Source organism: Pleuronectes platessa, chromosome 18 (genome assembly GCF_947347685.1).
Source record: "Pleuronectes platessa chromosome 18, fPlePla1.1, whole genome shotgun sequence".
NCBI lineage: Eukaryota > Metazoa > Chordata > Actinopteri > Pleuronectiformes > Pleuronectidae > Pleuronectes > Pleuronectes platessa.
The window spans coordinates 10412118-10432339 of record NC_070643.1 but is presented as its reverse complement, the minus strand read 5'-3'; the positions used below and the strand labels follow the sequence as shown (position 1 = coordinate 10432339).

General features: G+C 43.0%; 1 protein-coding gene across 1 annotated transcript; it reads left to right on the top strand.

Annotated features, from left to right (window-relative positions):
* The first annotated feature begins 3261 nt into the window (after nucleotides 1–3261).
* On the top strand, nucleotides 3262–19795 carry creb5a (cAMP responsive element binding protein 5a). Its single transcript, XM_053447462.1, has 11 exons — nucleotides 3262–3343; nucleotides 5414–5480; nucleotides 6501–6594; nucleotides 8046–8155; nucleotides 8543–8802; nucleotides 12109–12235; nucleotides 12544–12615; nucleotides 16854–17201; nucleotides 17287–17550; nucleotides 17639–17747; nucleotides 18529–19795. The coding sequence occupies exons 2-11, from the start codon at nucleotides 5427–5429 to the stop codon at nucleotides 18654–18656; spliced, it is 1566 nt and encodes a 521-aa protein (XP_053303437.1). The 5' UTR covers nucleotides 3262–3343; nucleotides 5414–5426; the 3' UTR covers nucleotides 18657–19795.
* The last annotated feature ends 427 nt before the right edge of the window (nucleotides 19796–20222 follow it).

Genomic DNA, 20222 nt, shown 5'->3' with positions numbered 1-20222 from the left:
CTTAATTATTTGTCTGTGTTTATATGATCAATATCTATCATGGTTTGTGTATCATTTTCAATTGTTTGTTTTCAGTCACTGGCAAAATAACCCAGAATGAATTTCACACTACGTTTTAAATGAAGGTATCTGTGTGCATGAATATCTAGATTATAACAGTTGCCTTTAACAAATTGCCATAAGAGTCTATTACATCCATGAGGTTTAATGATTAATGCTACCCCGTAATGACTCAGTGGTGAGGAGCGCACTTTGTTGTGTGAGTGTGTGTGCGTGTGTGTGTCCTTAAATCACTAGGGTTGGCTAACCAGGGACGGCTGGCCTGTGTTGGACCTGTTAATCGAGCGTTAAAACGGCCGGTCATAAACATCTGGCTACAGACTTCTGCAAACAACCTTAGGACCTGGGAGCATACACTCTCTCTCTCTCTCTCTCTCTCTCTCTCTCTCTCTCTCTCTCTCTTTCTCTCACCGCCCTCTATCCACCAAACAGTATGAAACACAGCCACACACACACAATATCTCAAAAACCCACTCATTCACTGCTACACACACTCCCACAAACAACATGACATCACCAGCATCCACGGCCTCTCGCACATGTACAGAACTGAATTCGGTGATTTCATCGGCCGAACACAGATGTTCTCTCTTACACACAAACCTGTAGACACACACTCAACATAAGCACACTCATTACACACACATGGTGCATCGGACCTGTGACAGTGACGCAGTTCCAACACCATTACGTAAATGAGAAGTGCTAGCATGTGTTGTGGAACTCAAAGGGAGAAAGGGGACAGATACAGAGGGAATTTATGGTGCCTGACATCATCTGATCTGAGGTCTGTGGGTGGCGCACAGTGTAGCAGGTTTGGGGAGAGATCCCAAACTCGCGTGGATTTGCTGGTTATCAGCCTTTTATTTGCTGCGAACAAACATCCCCAATCGGTGGGATGACCGAAGCACAACTCCGGGTTTACACATGCTGCACATCGTGTGGACCAAACAAAATCATAACAAACATCCGAGCCCACCGGAGGTCTGCTCCTGAGTGGATCTGCATGTGAGGGCAGAGTTTGATGTAAATGTAACTCTAACCATTACATAAGCGGATGAGTCCAACTTGTATACTTGGATGCTGTTGGAAGTATCTGTTTCCATTTACTTTTTAAGTCCGCACATTAGTCCCGCAGCCACAATTCACAGATAGAAATAGTTGGAAACCGCAGTGTATCACAGCAACAGCTGAGCCAGAGGAGTGATGTAGCCACAGTGCGCAGATAATGTGACATGAGCTTTGGAGGTCAGTAAGTTTGTCTGACCTTTGACCTTTTTTTTCTTATAGCCAAGGTGACATCAAGCTCCAAGTGGGCAGCTCTCTCAAAGCTCCCGCTCTGACTGCTTAGAGCCGAGCGGAGGTGAAGATGCCAGATGGTAATGGCTAGTGTTGCCACTGAGTTATGGAGGCAGTTGTAATCTCAGTGGCATTGTCTGCTCCAGGGCAGCAGCCAGAGACTTCCTGGCTGCCGTCACACACTCCTCAGTATGACTGCACTCTTCCCAGGCACGCACACACACGCACAAGCACACACGCACAAACACACACACACACACACACACACACACACGCTGTAAAACATCCCTTATCCCCACTGAAAACAAAACTCGGTGAATCACATCCATGCGGGGGAAGAGCTCAAAACACAGAGTGACATCATCACAACTTCCTGTTTCTTCTCTGTTGCCACGGAGACCTGGATTTGCATACTTTAGGCGATTGGTGGATGATGAGTCAGTACGGTTCAGTCCCGTGTTGCTCTTCGACCACAACAAAACCATAGCCCCTACTCTGATCAGCTCCTGCCCGGCCCGGAGCACCGGAAAGCCTTGACCAAACATGGCTGAGATGTGACTCAATGGCTCGGCTCAGCAGAGGTGTGAATGACCAGAGTCTCTCCTGCATGGGGTTTGTGTGGCCGATGGGATTTCATGGCATACAACATTACATGTCTCCTTACAGTGTATATGTTCTTGGTTTTGGAAACATTAAATCTCTGCTAATTGACTGAAATCCTTAAAGGGGAGACAAAGGCTTTTACACTATAATGAAAAGTAGGTGGGGTACACACTGGACACGTGTACCCCATCAAAGCTTTATTATAATCCAACACTTACTGAATGGCTTTTACTTGATTGTTTCTTGCAATTAGCTAAATGAGCTTGATTGTTTTTTCTGCTGTCATTGATTTTAGATATTCAATCATCGAAATGACATTCTTGTTTTTATTTGTCTTCTTTTTGAAGCACTTTGTGACTGCTGAAGGGGCTTTATACGTAAAGTCATTACTTTTGTTATTACAAAATATTTTGTGAATACTGTAATACAATATGTTAACCTTTATCAAACAATAGAGAATGTGACACAATAATAAACGAGTTCTCACCCGTATAGTTTGTAACTTCAAAATGTCCTCACACTTTACTCAAGTCTAGATAAACAATAGTTTTGTAGTGAAGTGTGCATATTATGTACATATTCTGTATTTACTTTTAATACATCTTTTTATTTATTTATTCTATTGCCTTTTCTATTCTATTATCTACCTAACTCTGACAAGTGAGTTACCCCAGTGTTGGATCAATACAATTATATCTTAACTTATCTTATATTATCTGAACTTCTCACAGCAAATCTGTTTACAGATCTCTCACACACACAAACACACACACACACACACACACACACACACACACACACACACACACACACACACACACACACACACAAAACCTGTGCCCTAACCTTGCCTGAATTTTAAAAGATATACCAACAGGCTTGAAAATCTATGAAATAAAATATGAAAAAAAAATTACATTATCATAGTAAGAGAACAAACAGCATCATAATCCTTAGAGAAGTTTCTGAAAGAAGCTGTTACTCATTTAGACGCATATACTCGATCCAGCCGCCGGGACGTCCCGTTCAGACACAAAGTGAGGAGAGGGTGAAAATAAAAATAAAACTCATCCCCCCCACACCCCCACCCGGTCTGGCCCCGTTGTCCCGTCACGTTGCCTCCGGTGCGTGTGACTCCACCGGCGGCTTCCAGCTCCACCGCCTCACCGCGGCTCCCGTCCCGTCCCCCTACCGGCCGGCGCCGTAACCCCGCCCCCCTTCCCCTCTCTCCGTACGGGACCGCAATGATTTAGAAGTTCAGGAATCCCACGTGACGTCACCGGGAGGGTGATGTAATGCTTCTGTAAATAGAACGTATTGTAATCTCGCTCCAGTCCAACGTGGTTCCTCCGGAGCGCCGCTCGTCCCGCGCGACTCGTCGGTAAGCGATCGACACCCTCCACTCAGGGAAACACACTTTACACTCACCGCTTCGACACAGCAGACCCGCACACGTTTGTTATTCATGTCTTTTTTTTTATGTGTATTTTATTCTCTCAGTTATAAGTTTTTGTTTTTTCCACCGCGTTGAGCGCCGGTGTCTATTTGGGGGGTGTGACAGCAGCGGGCTCGTACAGCTGGGTGCCGGTGTTTATGAAAGGGGGGTGGGGGGGGGACAGGTTGACTTCACGGGGCCGTAGATAACGGGGACCCACACCGGGGTCATGTTGCCCGGAGTGGCCGGAGGATGCGCCGCTCGGAGCCGCTGTACGTGGGCTGATCGCGCTCCACTCGCCGGTTGGTGACGTTCATCCGCCGACACATGCGAACTTTGAGGAGCAGTGAGTCGCTTAGAAACTTTCTGGATGTTGTGTCTCCATCCGCGAGCTGAGAGTTGTTGTTTTATTTTAAAGAAAAAGTTCTGTCGTGTCATTCATCGTCCGTTGCTGTCGTGATCACGAGGAAGAGGCGGGAAATATAAGTGTTTTTTTTCAATGTATTATTATCGGTGCTTGTTAATCCGTCTTAAACCGGCAGCGTGTCTGTTGGATTTATGTATTATAGGGGTGACGTCACTGTGCATTGATGTAACCACTGTGACAGAAGGTTTTGGGGGAAATGTGCTGAGTCTGCTCGTGTGGTACAAAAGCTGCCAGATCAAGAGGGGGAAACAGTTGAGGATAGTTATGATTATCTTTAATAGTGTTAAATTTAGGTTTATATGAAATATCACATTATGTTTTATGATTACAAGAAGTGATACACACTACATTTTAGTTACATGAAATGTGTTAACAATGACAACCTGTGTTTTAACTGAGTTATCATGCCTTTATATTTACCTATCCATGGGGTGAACACACTCTGTCTTATAACACACAAACCTTTATGCCCACACTCTGACTAACACACACACATGCACGCACACATGCACGCACGCACACTTATGAAGTCACCTTGCCCGGGGTTGGAAAATGGGGGCTGAGGCAGGTTCAAACCTGTCAGGAGAGCAGGCCTAACAGCGCTGCCCTCCCTCTGCCACCTCCCTCCCTCATTCCATTTCTCCTCCATTCATTGTGTCATCCTCCTCTCTCCCTCTCTCTCTCTCTCTTTCTCTCTCTCCCTCCCTCTCTCTCTTTCTCTGTCGCTCTCTCACTGCCACTTGCCCTTTCCATTCCCCTCTCCATCACCCTAATGTAACCCACACACACATACACACACTTTCCATTTCTTATGGAAGCATGTACTTTTGGCCTGTCTTTCCACGCTGCTTTCTTTAGCTCTCACTGTTTCCCATAACATCAGGACCTGCTCTCGGCTCAAGTAGACCAAAAAGTTTTAGAGCGCTTCTACCTGTGAATATATATCCAATGCATAACTCATAATCTCAACCTAAGAGAGACTTCTTCTTCTTCTTCTTCTTCTTCTTCTTCTTCTTCTTCTTCTTCTTCTTCTTCTTCTTCTTCTTCTTCTTCTGCTTTTTGAGGAGGTCCAACCTGATGGCCTCTGTGTCATCTCTGGGAGTGTGTGAATCTTCTGGTGACATGCGGCTCGGAGGAATGCCTGGGGTCAGGGAGGCTTCTTCCTTTGCTCTCAGTGGAAAATGAAGGGGCCAGTAGCAGTTGCACTTTGTCATAATTACCCCTCCGCCCCATCACTGGTTTAATATCTCCTCATCATGGAGAGCAGGCTGGGTCAAGCCTGGGTTAGTATTGAGGTGCAAGCGGGTTTTGTTATTATGCTCTATTCTATATTGTGTTGATATTTTTTTTTATCCTAGCCTATAAACACAACAGATTTGTGACATCCATCATCTTTGGCCTCTATCTCATTACACACCTCTTCAACAATGCTTCCACGACAATATGTCATGTTCAGAGGAGAACTGTATCATACACAGTTACTGGTGGTGGGAACTGTATGTGTAAATAGAAGTATAATTAATATTAAGTTTGACATGAGGCAGTGTGTTGATGCCGCAGGTTAAGTTTGCTCCTCTTCTGCTTTGTAGGTTTGTGGATGACATGAATGAAAAACAGGACAGGCCTTATGTGTGCGGCGCCCCGGGCTGCTCTCAGGTTAGTCGTGTGTACTGTATGTGAGTAAGACCTGCACTAAAGAGGCCACAAATCCCAAAGAAAACTAATCATTATAAATCTTATAAATTAAACAATTAGATGTTGTGGACAGTATCATTTCACATGCTTATTAATTATGGAAACTGAGTGTAATATGAGGTCAACTGTTCATGCTTGGTGTCTGTTTGCTGGGGGGAAAAAGGAGAGTGGATTTCCAAGCTCATAATCATAGGATTGTTAAGATTTAAGATGTGATTTGTCATATAATCACACAATACGTTTGTTTACCATACTCATAAAGCGGTCTGAGATTAATTATAATATTATTTGAATAGTAGTAAAAACCAGAATCCTCAGCATACAATGGTCAACTGTCCTCTTAGGTTCACACAAGCTGCAAGAAATTTCACACACTCATATAGTTTCCTTAATGTCATGAATTATTCTCTGTGAAAATGGTTGAAAAAGTTATCTCACAATATTTAAGAAAGTGGAAAAAAACAACAAACAAATAGATAGAGTTGAAAACACAACTGTAACTGAGCGATATTTAGTTATATGAGGTCAACTGTGCAGCCTTTGTGTCTGAGATTTTAGATTAAATGTTTTATTTGTAATATGAACGTTCGATATGCACACATACTCTTAAGGCCAGTGTGTCATTCAGAATTATGTTATCAGAATAACAGTAAGTTAGAACTTTGAAAAAGAAATAGAATGGATGTGGCACAAAGCACCAGACCTGGGGCGACAGGTGTATTCCAGTGCTGGACTGAACTGTCCACCTTCACAACACTAACCCTAACCCTGACCTTTTCAGAGCTGCTTTTAAAGATTGATTATGATTATTTCTATTATCATTATTATCAAAGATAAAATGTCTATATACAGCAGTTGACCACTATGACTGATAAGACAGGCCAAGGGGCTGATTTAACCAAACGTCCCCTCCTGTGTGTGTCATGTCGAACAGCTGCAAACATCTCTTCACCTCTTTCTCACTCTGTCGGTGTGCTGCAGCGCTTCCAGTCAGAGGAGCACCTGATCCTCCACAGCCGCAAGCATGAGATGACCCTCAAGTTCCCCGCCATCAAAGCAGACACGGCCTTTACAGGTGAGACGCACAGCACTTGAGTTTCCTCCGACATCCACCCATCATGTTTAGGGGATAGTTTGCTTTTTAACTCGCAGCTTGGTCCCTTTATATGCCCATAAATTCTCTTAACCCCCCCCCCCCCCCCCCCATCTTCTTTTGCTCAGATATACTCCAGGTCACTCAGTTCAGCTGTTGTATCACTGCATGTGTGTGTGTGTGAGCGTGTGTGTTTGTGTGCATGTGGTGAACCCGTCTCAGGATGAGTGCTCGATGAGCAAATGATGGTGCGACGTTATCCAGTATGAAATCAGATAAGCTCGACACAAGCTTCCTTCCCTTCAGATAGGCTGCGCGGTGACATGGAGCTGCTCATGTTGCATTATGAACACTGCACCCCATCAGGTTAGACCAAACATAGTGATAGTGCCATTAGCGACAGCCCACTTGAATTCAGAGTAGTGGGGAGGGGTCCAGTGCACGTGGGTCAGCACGAGTCATCTTGAATATTTTATATCTTTATTTAGATATCGGGTAAAAGTGAGGGACTATCTACTGGGAGAATTGCATGGATGTGACCATGTATTGTTATCATTTACACTGGGGATTGTGCATTATGTTAATTTACTGCTAGATGGACAAATTATTTATCCGTATCAAATTCACCAACATGAGTACATCACTGTAAACCAAGTACTTTTATAACTAAATAATTTGCTCTGCACTTCCTTGAATAACTGTTAGAAAAAAAGTAAAAAATTACCAAAAGACCAATTTATGTGTTCAGATAGATTTTCTTGTCCAAAATCTAAAGATGTTAAATTGTATTATCATATGCAACAAAGAAAGGCAGCAAATACTGACATTTGAGGTGCAAGAACCAAGATTGTTTGGCGTGCTCACTTACTGAATAATAATTACAGAAACAATACATTTTTTTTGATGATTTAACTGATTAATCAGCTCATGATTTAATCTAGAAAGTGTTAAGCTATTTCTTTAAAAAAAAGAACTGCTTAATCTGCTGACCCAACAAGAATCTGTTATGGGAGCACCCACTACCAGACCACTGTCATGTGACACTAGCCGTAACCATAGAAACAGCTGTCTGTCTACACATAAACATCATCCTGACATCTGACCTCTGCGCTCTGTGTGCATGTGTGCGTGTGTGCGTGTGTGTGTGTGTGTGTGTGTGTGTGTGTGTGTCTGTGTGTGTGTGTGTGTCTGTCCTGCAGCTTGTCACATCTCCTGCAGGAAATCTTATGTCAAAACAAAGAGCCTGGCTGACCTTTGACCCCTGCCTGTTTAGATGGCTCAGAGAGTCAGACTGATGTTATCTCAGGCAGAGACAGAGTGCGACAGAGAGGAGACTTGTTTCTCCTCTGGCAAATAAGCTAATACATGAATGTCTCCTCATTTTTTTTTCTTTTCCTCCTTTTTGTGTGTTTATTCAAACGCGATGACTCTAGACCAGACGCCAACGCCAACACGATTTTTACAGAACTGTGAAGAGGTTGGTCTGTTCAAGGAGATAGAGGAAGAGTTCCTTCAAGCACAAGAAGAGGAAAAGAGCAAACAGGTGAATTCACAAGAAAGCATAGTAAAAAAACTAAAATTACAAAGAAATTCACATAAAAGGGAGGATTTAAAGACAAGCTTGTTACTGGTGTTTGCTTCTGAAGTCTTTACATTTTGTGTTTGGGTTGACACTCGAGTGTGAGGGAGATAAAATCAGTCAGATCCAATTGGGCGTCTGCAGATATCTGACCTCCTGCGAGGAAACACACACCCGACGATCACATTCTGCATTGTAAATGAAATAGCTAGACATCAAACACACCTACAAAACATTTACTCATGCATGTACCTCAGATCACAAAACACACACACAGTGAAAGCAGATATTGCCGTCTGAGTTCAAAAGTGGTCCCAGCTGTTTTGTCGCTCTCCCGCCTCTCCCTCACAGACGCTTACCAATAATGGGCCATCCTGTATGAGCCAGCACCAGCTCAAACCCCAGCTTCAGCTCCAGCACACGCATCCCCAGCCTCAGCACCCACATCCCCAGCCACCGCTGCACAACCCCCACCCCCACGCTCTGCAACGTCCACAGTGTCATGGCCCCATGATCGGCCCCAGCTGCAACCTGGCCGCCCAGCAAACACTGTCCTCCTCCCAGGCCGGATCGGTCATCACCCAGGCTCCTTCCATGCTCACACACTCAGGGTGAGTATCGGTGCACACTCAACTTTAATATTGATTCATTCATGCAGCATTGCTTCACATACATACATATTCCCTTTTTTCCTATTATCTTTTCTCACCCATCCTGCCTCTCCTTCAACCCGTCTCACCCCTTCCTGTTTTCTGACATATTATAACTCATTCTGTCCGGTGAAGACTGGCATTTCTCCCTGCATAATTTATCACTGCACTAATGAAATGAGGGAAATAGCAGGTTGAAAAAATAGCAAGTAGGTTTACTGAGAGAAGAAAAGTAATAGCTAAAGAGATGGAGTAACCATCGAACAACGACACCACCTGCTCCTACACCCCAATGTTTAGGGTTATGATTTTTCTTTTTACACCCCGAGTCTGTCAGCGTCTGGGCAGCTTCCATGGCTCCCTGGTTATCACCCAGTTCAAGAGACAGATTAGAGGAGTTCCTGTCTTTCATCTGATCAGCTCCCAGCAGCTGCTCCCCCTCTTCCCAACAGCTCAGTTTTTAGGATTTGTGAACGGCAGTAGACGCTCAGCCATCTGAATATTATATTACATAGTGAGTGTAATGGGTTAAGGGGTAAATTATGACAGCAATTTCAATCTTGGCCTGTATTTTAATGAGAAACAGTTTTTTGTTTGATATCGCCATGTCAAATTTGAGAGAATGCAACAGTTTCATACAATTTAATCATTTTATTAAATTAAAATGTTACATGAATTAATAATTTTTTTTTAAATAAAACTCTATGAGACTAAAAATTCTAAATTCTTTAGCCACAGGCTGTGACAATTAAAATTTTAAATGAAGAATTAAGGGATTAATCTATATTAAAATGTTATGCTAATTTTTATTACATTAAATTACATAAATACATACATTTTATTACATGAAAGTACATAAACTCATTTATATATTTTGCAATTTTAATTTTGAAGGATTAGCAAATTTTATAATTTATAGATTTGTTCAAATTGGAACTGTGTTCCTGTATTTTCCTATTTGTATTATATTATATTATATTATATTAATATTATATTGAATAGTATAAGTGGGCTTTTTTTAGTTTTTGGAACTGATGTGTCTCCAATGAATAAATTGAATTCTTTGGTTTCGTGTTAACATTTTTTAATAGAGTTTATGTTGTTGTTGTTTTTCCTCTGATGCTTTATGCATTGCAATTGATGTTTTGAGAATATAAGGTATTGACATACAATCGTAGGAAGAGATGGGGAATGAAATGTAACACAGGCCTCAAGAGAGATTCAAAATGGGGTAGTTTCAATGAGATCGTCAACACTTAAAATCCCACCCTGGTGCCTGATATTTATGGGATTATTCTTAATAGTTTGGAGGCTAAGGAATTTGGAACTTTTCTTCTCTTATCTAAAATCGTACACCTTCTTATCTCCTCTCTACGAACCTATGACTCATTAATGCTTGCAACAGATCGAGCAGAGAAACCAGGCCTCTGTCACGGTGACATGATAACGCGTCCGCACATCTGTCCAGGACCAGACAAGACAGTGAAGAGAGAGAGAGAGAGAGAGAGAGAGAGAGAGAGAGAGAGAGAGAGAGAGAGAGAGAGAGAGAGAGAGTGAGAGAGAGAGAGAGAGAGAGAGTGAGAGAGAGATAGAGGGAGAGCTGACAATAAATCAGTACCAGCTGATTCCAGACCCAGCGTTCATCAGTGAAACCAGCAGAGTGTAACTAAATGAACCGTGGATTGTGTGTCTGACTGTTTCTCCTCGTGTTTATCACTGGTTTCCATAGCAACCCGGTCTCTGAGTGTCTGGCGGTGGGCCCGGTAGAGCTGTTGTGGTTACATTAGGAAATGTTGTTTTGGTTTGTCTGAACCATGTTGTGCGTTAAACGGGGGCCACATAGCCCAGATTCAGTGATGACATCATTGCCGATGACCTCAGCACGGCCACGGAGGCCCACGCTGTCTGATTGGCCGGGGGCCAGAGCGGTTAGGTCAGCACATGGCACCCTGGGTTTCTGCATTCCCCGCTGTGATCCCCGAGCTTCTCTCCTCCCTCCCAAGCTGCCACTTTTTTTTCCTTCCCTCCGTTTTCTTTCATTTTTCTCGACTCGTCATAGTTTCCATTGTCATCACCTCACCTCGAACCTCTGTTCACTCTTTTTTTGCTTCACATTTTTGATCAACCAGATCAACCAGAAGTGTTGGTTCATCCAGGTCAGAGCATATTCACCCGCTCACTTCCAGAGGACTTCAGCTGTATAGTTTCATTTTTATGTGCCCACATTTTGGGGAAATTTGCCATTTATTTTTCCACTGGGTTAAGATCAAATGATTTTAAACAGCATATACACTCATTCAGCTAGACAATCTAGTCAATGTTAAACACTTAATCAGACCAAAGAAGAGCACAAGAGGAAATATTTCATCTACCAAGACCAGATAATAATTAGGCTTTATCACATTGCTAAGAAATAATTATAGTTAGAACAGGAAAAAAAAAAACACAAGTTCAACTGTTTATATTATATGAAATGTAGCCTACAAATACGGCAAAACAGTTTTTGTCATTGTAGAATAACAATTAAAAGAATTAGACTTGTGTTGCAACATTTAAAAATAACATATTTAGCCTATAATCTAATAGAATCATATTTTTCCAATAACAATGTGTTATCCTGTGTGAACATTAAAAAACACAGGGATGTTTCTGAAAAGACACATTATTGTTTTATAATATAATTTTTCCATTCACCTTCATTGTTTTGGGGTGAAGATAAAAATCCAGGGAACAGATATTTCAAACTGAAAACATTACCGGAACTAGCCTCATGTTTGGAAAATTCTAGAGGTTAGTGTGAGGTTAAGATTATTTTTTTATTATTATTTTGTGAACCAACCATTTGAAATAAAAGAAATGAGGGCAGATGGCTCTTGTTGCTTTTCTCCTTTGAGTCATAGTTAACATGAGTAGTAGTGTTATGGGTAGCACCGTCGCCTCCCCCGGTTCGCCTCCTGGTTTATCTCTGCATGGGTATTCTCCGGCCTCCTCCCGCATGTTCATTGGATACTCTAAATTAACATTGGGGTTTGAATGTGAGCATGAATGCTTGTTTGTATCTGTGTGTTGGCCGTGCGATACCTGTAGAGGGTTTACCCCACCTCTCGTCCAATGTCATCTTGGATTTGCTCCAGCTACCACCTGTGACCCTCGAAGGTTAAACTGTATAGATAATGGATGGATGGATCTATCTGAAACTCATTTTCTATTACGACATCTAATAAAGGTTTCACTTTGTGACCCGTCCCTCCTTCTCTCCGCACACAGCCCAGTTCCCGGGCCGCTGTCCTCCCTCCTTTACATGCGGAACAGACACAGGCAACCATTGCCGGCCTCCTTACCTGGCACGCTGCCTGATCCCGCCATGCAGGGAGCGTCTGCGCAGCACATGCCTGTAAGTATAATACAGTTATCCACACACACACTCACACACACACACACACACACACACACACACACACACCACATGCATGCATTATCTTTTATACATGCAGGTAAAGTGGCCAAAGTGGTCAAGATCCCCCGAGTTAGAAGTATTCATGGCCGACAGAAGAATTCACTTCACTCTTTTGGATGAATTAATGAAAAGTGTCAAACTCCAGATGGATGTGACCTTCAGGGGAGCGTGTACGTGTTGGTGCTGATGCTTTCTCTTGTCACGGTTGAAAGGTTATTTTTGTGTCAATTTCTTCTTTTATTCAGATCGAGAAGCAGATGTCTTGTCTAATGGGGATACCAGGTCCCGTACACAACCCCTCCTGTTCCTCGCCTCAGGTACTGACCACCAGTCATATTCTCTTTCTATCTCTGTGGAATATTACTTATCTTCCCTGGTGATAACGCTGTGCTTTGCTGTGGGAGTAATAACCATTTATGGCAATATTAGGCACTAGTGGTATATGCATGTGGTTTTAAAGGAACATAAAGGAATATTTGTGCTTTCTGGCGGTCCTGGAGGGTTAGAAAAGTTTGAAACGGCGAGTTTGGTTCTGTCCAGCCGCAACAAAACCAGCCTATAGCTGTGTTCCAATTTATAGGCCGCTTTCAGAGGACACGGTCCACCAAGCCCATGAAGGAAGAGGTCCTTGTGGGCCGTGTCCAACATGAAGGCCAAACTGAAATGAGAGCGTTTGTTCGACAGAGGCTTCTCGTTTCTCAGGGATGGAATTGAGGAAGCATTTGCTACATTTGAAGGACCCGTTGAAATGGGACAGTCTAGACTTAGGTACTTCAATGTACCTTTAAAACTCATTCATTTTATTTGTTAGGTGATTATGATTTAGTTTGTGTATTATTTGTATGTGTAAGTTTAATAAATGTAAAATAATAAGACTTTGCTGTTGGGCCCAGACATAGCATACATTTTTTACAGATTAAACCAATGAAAGATAATATTATATCTTTAGACAGATCCATTGTAGATGTTACCCCCCTGTTTTATATCTTTATGCTAAGCTAAGCTAACTTGCTAAAAGCTGTGGTTTCAGATATTGGAGTGGTACTGATTTTCTCATCAAACTCTCTGCCAGAAAGTAAATCAGTGTATTTACTGAAATGTCCGAGTATACCTTGAACTCTATGATGTCATTCTTCTCTTCTCTATACACATCCCAATATTATGACGCAGTGTGCTGGCATTATTGTCGGGGATCATTGTCTCTGAAAGATTTCTGTTAAATGTATACCAGAGAGGATCTGTATTAATAAAATCAGCAAATAAGCAAAGAGCAAGGAGAACGAGGTCTCACTGAGCTGCCAATTGATTTAGTTTAGATTGCATGGGCGCACTTGGGCCTGGCTAGGTGAACTCGGGTAAAATGGCAAATCTTTTTCGTTTTTCGCTGCAAACAAATCCAACAGCCGGTATGTTTAAGCAAACACATGCCAAAAAAATGGCAGAAAAAGCAGCTAAATTATAAAACAGTTGTGGAATGGTGCTGGAATCTTTCTAATTATACTTGTTTAGCCAGCGTCAAAGACTAAGTGCTTGTCCACCTTGTTCTGAGCTGTCTCCCAATGGGAAGTGACGCACAGTGGAAAAAAAGGACCACTATTCAAATATGGCAAATATGGCAAGAAACCCGAATACAAATAAGCTGGACAGCTTATACACGTCATTAAGTCGGGCTGCTCAGTCCTTGTTTATAAAAATAGATATGGGGAGTATGACTTGTCCAGAAATCAAATTCGATGACATGACTTTCATTTTTGCTTTAATCCCTGAGTCTCCTGTAGTTTGCCTGATACTGAAAAATCTGTTCAATCAGCACTTAAGTAAAAAGGTTTGAAAAAGCATTTAAGCGTTTTGAAACATTAACACAGCAATGTCGTGTTGCTTCAAGAACCAAAATGATGAAATATGCTGACTCATACATTCCTTACGACAAAGGTGAAGTTGATTTATTCCTTTTTAATCAGGATATACAGGAAACCGTGATTCAACACTTTAACACACGCACACACACACACACACACAGGATAGGACGTCACCATCTACATGCCCTCTCTGACTCTTAGGTTGTTATATTTTCCTTGTGTCAACATGCTCTCAATCTCTGCCCTCTTTAATAGTACATTTCCTCTTTCCAGGGGCATGTAGTATGAATTGTTAAATATATGTGGGCTATCAAAAGCGACTTCACAGGGAAAACTGTGAAATCACCCTGCAGCCATAAACACACGCGTTCTCCCTCCACACACACACAGTAGAGTCTCCCCGACTTCAGAGGACTTTACGTTGACTTACATTCATTGGAGGGGGAATTACTTTAACCTTATCTATACTTACCACAAACCATTATCTTAACCTCACCTACAAACATGTGTTGACCTTAAATGTACTGTCAGTAATTATTATATTTCATCGTTTATATCATGGGGACTTGCATTTGGTCCTCATTAGGAAGACAAGTCGCCATAATGTGACGATGTAAACATGTTAGGTCCCCACAACATGAGTTATACATTGTCTACTCACACACACACACACACACACACACACACACACACACACAAATACTATCAGAGGTTATGACTTAATGTGCAGAGCTTGTGTACAGCGTGGCAAATGAAAAGTGGTTTCAGCTTTCAAAGCCTCTCAGGTCCTAGGTTCAAATCTGAACCTCTCTTCATCTCTTTTACACACACACACACACACACACACACACAAACACACACACACTCACACACATACACACACACACACACACTTACACACACTTACACACACACACACACACACAGTCGTGTCTCTGTGACATTCAAGGACATGAAGTTGATTTATATTGATTTCCTGTAGACTTACACAAACCTTAACGATAGTTACTCACCGAACCATAACTTTAACTTATCCTAAACTTTTTGCGTGACAGATTAAGTCCCCACAACAACAGTAATATCTGGACCACACACAAAACACACACATTCTTCAGATTCTACAGTAATTAAGTTTAGTTTGATGTTCTGCATTGTCACAGTATGAGAGTAGATTTAGTTCCCCCTTAAAAATCTACGTATTAGATGTATGAAACCCCAGTAACTCCACACTCGGCTCAAGTGGAGTAAAGTAAACACTTGACGAGTGGCTCAGTGTACAGTGTACAGTTTCATGTCTTCATTCACTGATCCCTCCAGACAGAAATATCAGCGTGGTGTGTCATCCAGGCCAAGGCGATCCATGATGTAATCCCCAGCCCCAGTGTCAGGGTGTTTCTATGTAGTAAACAGAGAAGAATTACTTGTGTCCCGTCCTCTTCAGTGTGTGTCTGTGTGCATGTGTGTGTGTGTCTGTGTGTCTGTGTGTGTGTGCCTGTGTGTGTGTGTGCGTGTGTTTGACTGGCAGCCTGGCTGGCTGGCTGGTAACGCTGGCACAGACAGCTCAATGACCTCATCCTTGGCAGCCGCTAAATGTGCTCCCTTTTTTTTTTTTTATCACTGAATGGTTGAGAGAGAGAGAAAGAGAGAGGAAAAGAGAGAGCGAGAGGGGGGGAAAAAAACCTAGCTTCTTCTCTTAAAGAAATATTGTGTAACAGGGAGCAGATAGCAATATTGCCTGGGAGGGGGGGGGGTGGGGAGAGGGGTGATGTCATGCTCCAAACATGACCCCTCCCTCCTCTCTCGCTCTCCTCCTCTGCTGAGCGTAGGAGAAAAGTGAGACGTGGTTTAATTTAGCTCTTACAGTCTGTTTAGTCAGATGACACGCCGGAATGATAAAGTGTGAAAATATCGAGCTGCGGACGGAACACGCTGCCCGTCTTATTTACGGTCGTCTTCACGGGTTGTGTTGTCGAGGATTAGGGGAGATGGTGGCGATGCACCACGAGGGAGATCATTGCTGATAGGAGTTATTTACAGGTAGAGGAGTAGCTGTGGGGGATTCTTACCTCTAAGGCTTGGCTGCTTGACCTGAAGTGGTTTGTAGGTTGGGAGGTTAGATCTGCTGCTGCTGATTTAACTGGTTCCTGGAGGTGAAGCCCACCCCAACCACCATTAGAGGCCATGTGAAAATGTTTCCATAGATTCGCAAACTCTTCCCGTGCGGTGTCAATGTACCAACTCAAATGCACCGACTGTCATAGGCCGTGTTTCAATGGAACATGACATATCTAATGTCTTAATGCCAAAGAGGTTAGGTTGTATTCAGCATTTGTTTGTTTGTTAGTTAGCAGCATTACACAGAAACAACTGGATTGATTTTCACAAAACCTGCTGGAAGGCTGTGATATGGATCGAGGAAGAAGCCATTCAAATTTGGGGGGTGGATCCAGGATTTTATTTTCACTTTCTTTAACATTGTGATATTGGGGGTCTTTCTTTTTTCTCTCAAGCAATAATGAAGATCTGGTATTTGTTGAGTGCTAATATCTGTGAATAGATGAAATGAATGATCTGGATTTTGTGAATCTTAATAAATATTTGTGTCACATGTCTATCTGATTTTTATATTGTATATTTGTCTAAGAAAAGTGTGTATACATCAATTCATGTTTTCTAATCTTCTCATCCGAACTCAGAGATCCAAACAGACACTGGGTCATCATTTCCAACAGCACCACCCAGGAATGGTTTCCATCCACAACCCGGGAACATCTATGGGTCATAGGATGGACATGATGTCACAGTGCCACCAGGCCCCTCCGCTACGGCACCACCATCATCCTCATCATCCGCAGCCTCCAGCTCCAACCCTCCCTTACCCGCAGCGGTGCCACGGCCCTCCTCCGCATCACCTGCAGGGAAACTCGCTCAACCACCAGCTCCACCATTCAGGGAACGCATCGCACCCTCAGGCGCACCAGTCACCGCCTTCTCACCTTCACCAGGCCTCACCGCCTGAGCCTCCGCGGCCTGTTTCGGCAGAGGTACGGTGCTTTACATCTACATGACCCCGGGTTTCTGCCCTCAGGCACAGCGAGGTAACCGGCCTTGTTTTTGTTTTGTTTGCAGTTATCGCCAGTTGGACAGCAGATGCACCCTTTGCACCATTCTCATTCCCAGCATGACATGCAGGCAGGGGGTGGGGGGGCACGAGAAGGAGGAGGCAGCAACCGTCGCCGGAGGACGGCAGAGCAGGACCCCGACGAGCGCAGGCAGAAGTTTCTGGAGCGCAATCGGGCTGCGGCCACCCGCTGCCGACAGAAGAGGAAGGTGTGGGTGTCGTCGCTGGAGAAGAAAGCTGAGGAGCTGACGCACACAAACCTGCAGCTACAGGTGGGGCACACAGTCAAGTACACACACACACACACACACACACACAATCCACCCTTCAAGGATACTGAGTGTTTCTCTGTGTTTTCAGAACGAGGTGACGTCGTTGAGGTCAGAGGTGGGTCAGCTCAAGCAGATTCTGGTCACCCACAAGGAATGTCCTGTCACCACCCGGCAGAGAGAATCACAGGGGTACCCCAGTGAGTAAAACCCACTTACCCTGTGCCCGTCGCTAGAAATATCACCAGACGCCTGAAACCAATCATCTCCATCCACCGCTGAGGGAATAATCCAGTCTTGTTATACCAAACCGACCCTCCACACACACAGGGACCTAAAATTTCAACCAAACAGCACTTGAGAGTGAAAACTCTGCCTTTATCCCCATGAGTGCATCCGTCCATGCACTTTTATTCCTGTGGAGAACCAATCAGGAAGAGGCACTGCACTCTGAACTCTCATTCAAATGAGAATATTTTTCATTTTTCATTCTCATTGAACGAAGCAGCTCTTGACGGTGTTTAAAATACCCTGGAGTGCAGAGCTCTTGTTGCACTCGCATGAAGTTAGCACGCAGCAAAATGCAGACCATGCCCATCTTGCACTCCGGCCAGGCCAAAGTTAATGTTCAACAATAAGTGAACCTGGAACTGACCTTAAAAAAATTGAAATACTGCACCTTGTGGCTTTAATGGAAAACAGCCATTGCGATTTAAGTGTTGAGCTTTAGAGAACAACGACGGATGCAAAGTTGGCATGAGTTGTATCCATATATTTCTACTGTTGTCTTTTTTTTTTTACGTGTATGTACAGTATTCAATTGTTAAAAATAAAAGAGATATTTTCCTTTAATCTGTAAACTGTTTTCATTCATCCGGTGGCTCGTTTTATAAACCACGTGCCGTCAGGGCCCCGCGCCTCACAGAGCGGACAGTCCACACAAGGGCAGTGACTTTGATTGACAGCTGTCTCTGTGTCCAGCTGCAGGAGGAAGTCCCACTCCTGTCGGCCCTGCAGCGTCTCATGTGCTGGCCATCCAACACAACAGCATCTCCACCTCCTCCACAGCTGCGGGCGACACGAGCCCCGACTCCCAGCCCGGACACTAGTGCTCGTCATGTAGAGGAGGGGGTACGATTGGACTGAAATATGGTTCTGTCATGAAAGTCTCGCCCGACTGTGGATCTCTTTACGTTGCAGATGAAATACTGAACTGGATGGTGAATTTATAAATCCATGTGAACACTGAGGTATTTTTTTTTTTTAACATTACTCAAATTTCTTTCTGGTTTTCTGCTTCAGAAACACATGCTGAGAGATTTAATTTCCATTACGTGTGCAACTAGAGGGGCACTCAGTCAAGCGCATATCTCCGCCAAGGCCCAACAGTCCCCTTAAGTGCAATCAAGGTGATTATACTTATAGAAATCAATCCCTTAAAATGCCTGATTTTTGTCATCTAGTTTCATGAATTATTCAGAGGAAAATCAGTGAAAATATCAAAGAAAGTGAGAAAATAATTCCTGGATCCGCACCAAATATTAAAGGGGTCTTCCCTGTCCCATAGCCCATCCTTCCACAAAGTTTCCTGGTTATCCGTCCAGCAGTTTTTGCGTTATTTTACGTAAACCAACCAACCAACCAACCGATTCGGGCGAAAGCATAATGTCCTTGGCAGGGGAAAAAATGCCCTTTTCTGAAAGCCTTGTTGAAAACTGTGATGCTTCGTGGTGACTGCATCCTGTGTTTGTTCAGAAAAGGCCTGTTTCTGTTCACAGCAATCTGACATTGCCTGCTGCCCACTGACTATACACACACACAAACACACACACACACACACACACACACACACACGTATCATCATATCATAAAGCATCATTTCAGTCTTCTCTCGCTCTAATCTTGCACTAATTTAAAAAACAAAGCCTATGTATTAGTTTTTATCTTTAACCGAGCAGCTGCAAGTGCACACCTTATGCCATTCTGTCAAAACTATGTATTTTTATATATATATATATAACTAATGGGAAGACAAAGAATAAATGTGTATTTTAAGATGTCAAATCAAACCCACACCTATCTTGGAAAGCCATTTAAAACACGACTTAGCAACTGCCTTGAGATATACTAAATGCCTCAAAGCAACACTTCATGTCTCAAGCCCTGACACATTAATTTAATTTACACTTTTTTGCACTGTAAAGATGTTGACAATCGCTGTAAATCTAATGCTAAAATAAAAACATTTATTCTGGTATTTTGTTGTGGGTCATTTTAAAAGATAAACACAGTAAACTGTGATTTATGAGATCATCAGTGTGATTCTGGACAAACAGTATGGTCTACTCTGCCATCTAGTGACTGGTTTTATTAGGTGGTGGCTGACCATGATAACTGTAGTGGTCAGCACAAGAGTACATCCTGTTTGTAAGTGGGCTTTTACTTATTTATTTAAAAACATGAGTAAAAGAAAAGTCTCCCAAATTTACAAGTAAAAAAAACTCTGTTACAGATTACAATCTGGAATACATAGATGTTTTAAGACCTTGGCTCTCTGATGATATGAAAATAAGTTTGTGTGTGTGTGTCTGTGTGTGTGCGTGTGTCCTTGTGAGAGTGTGTCCTTGTGAGTGTGTTGTGTGATTTGAACTAAGTGTGGGAGGCACTCCACCCCG

Bases quoted from the DNA above. Each gene is read 5' to 3' on its own strand.
- creb5a (XM_053447462.1), top strand. From the start codon at position 5,427: ATGAATGAAAAACAGGACAGGCCTTATGTGTGCGGCGCCCCGGGCTGC. The intron at 6,595-8,045 runs GTGAGACGCACA...CGATGACTCTAG, and splicing joins AGCAGACACGGCCTTTACAG to ACCAGACGCCAACGCCAACA. The intron at 8,156-8,542 runs GTGAATTCACAA...TCTCCCTCACAG, and splicing joins AAGAGGAAAAGAGCAAACAG to ACGCTTACCAATAATGGGCC.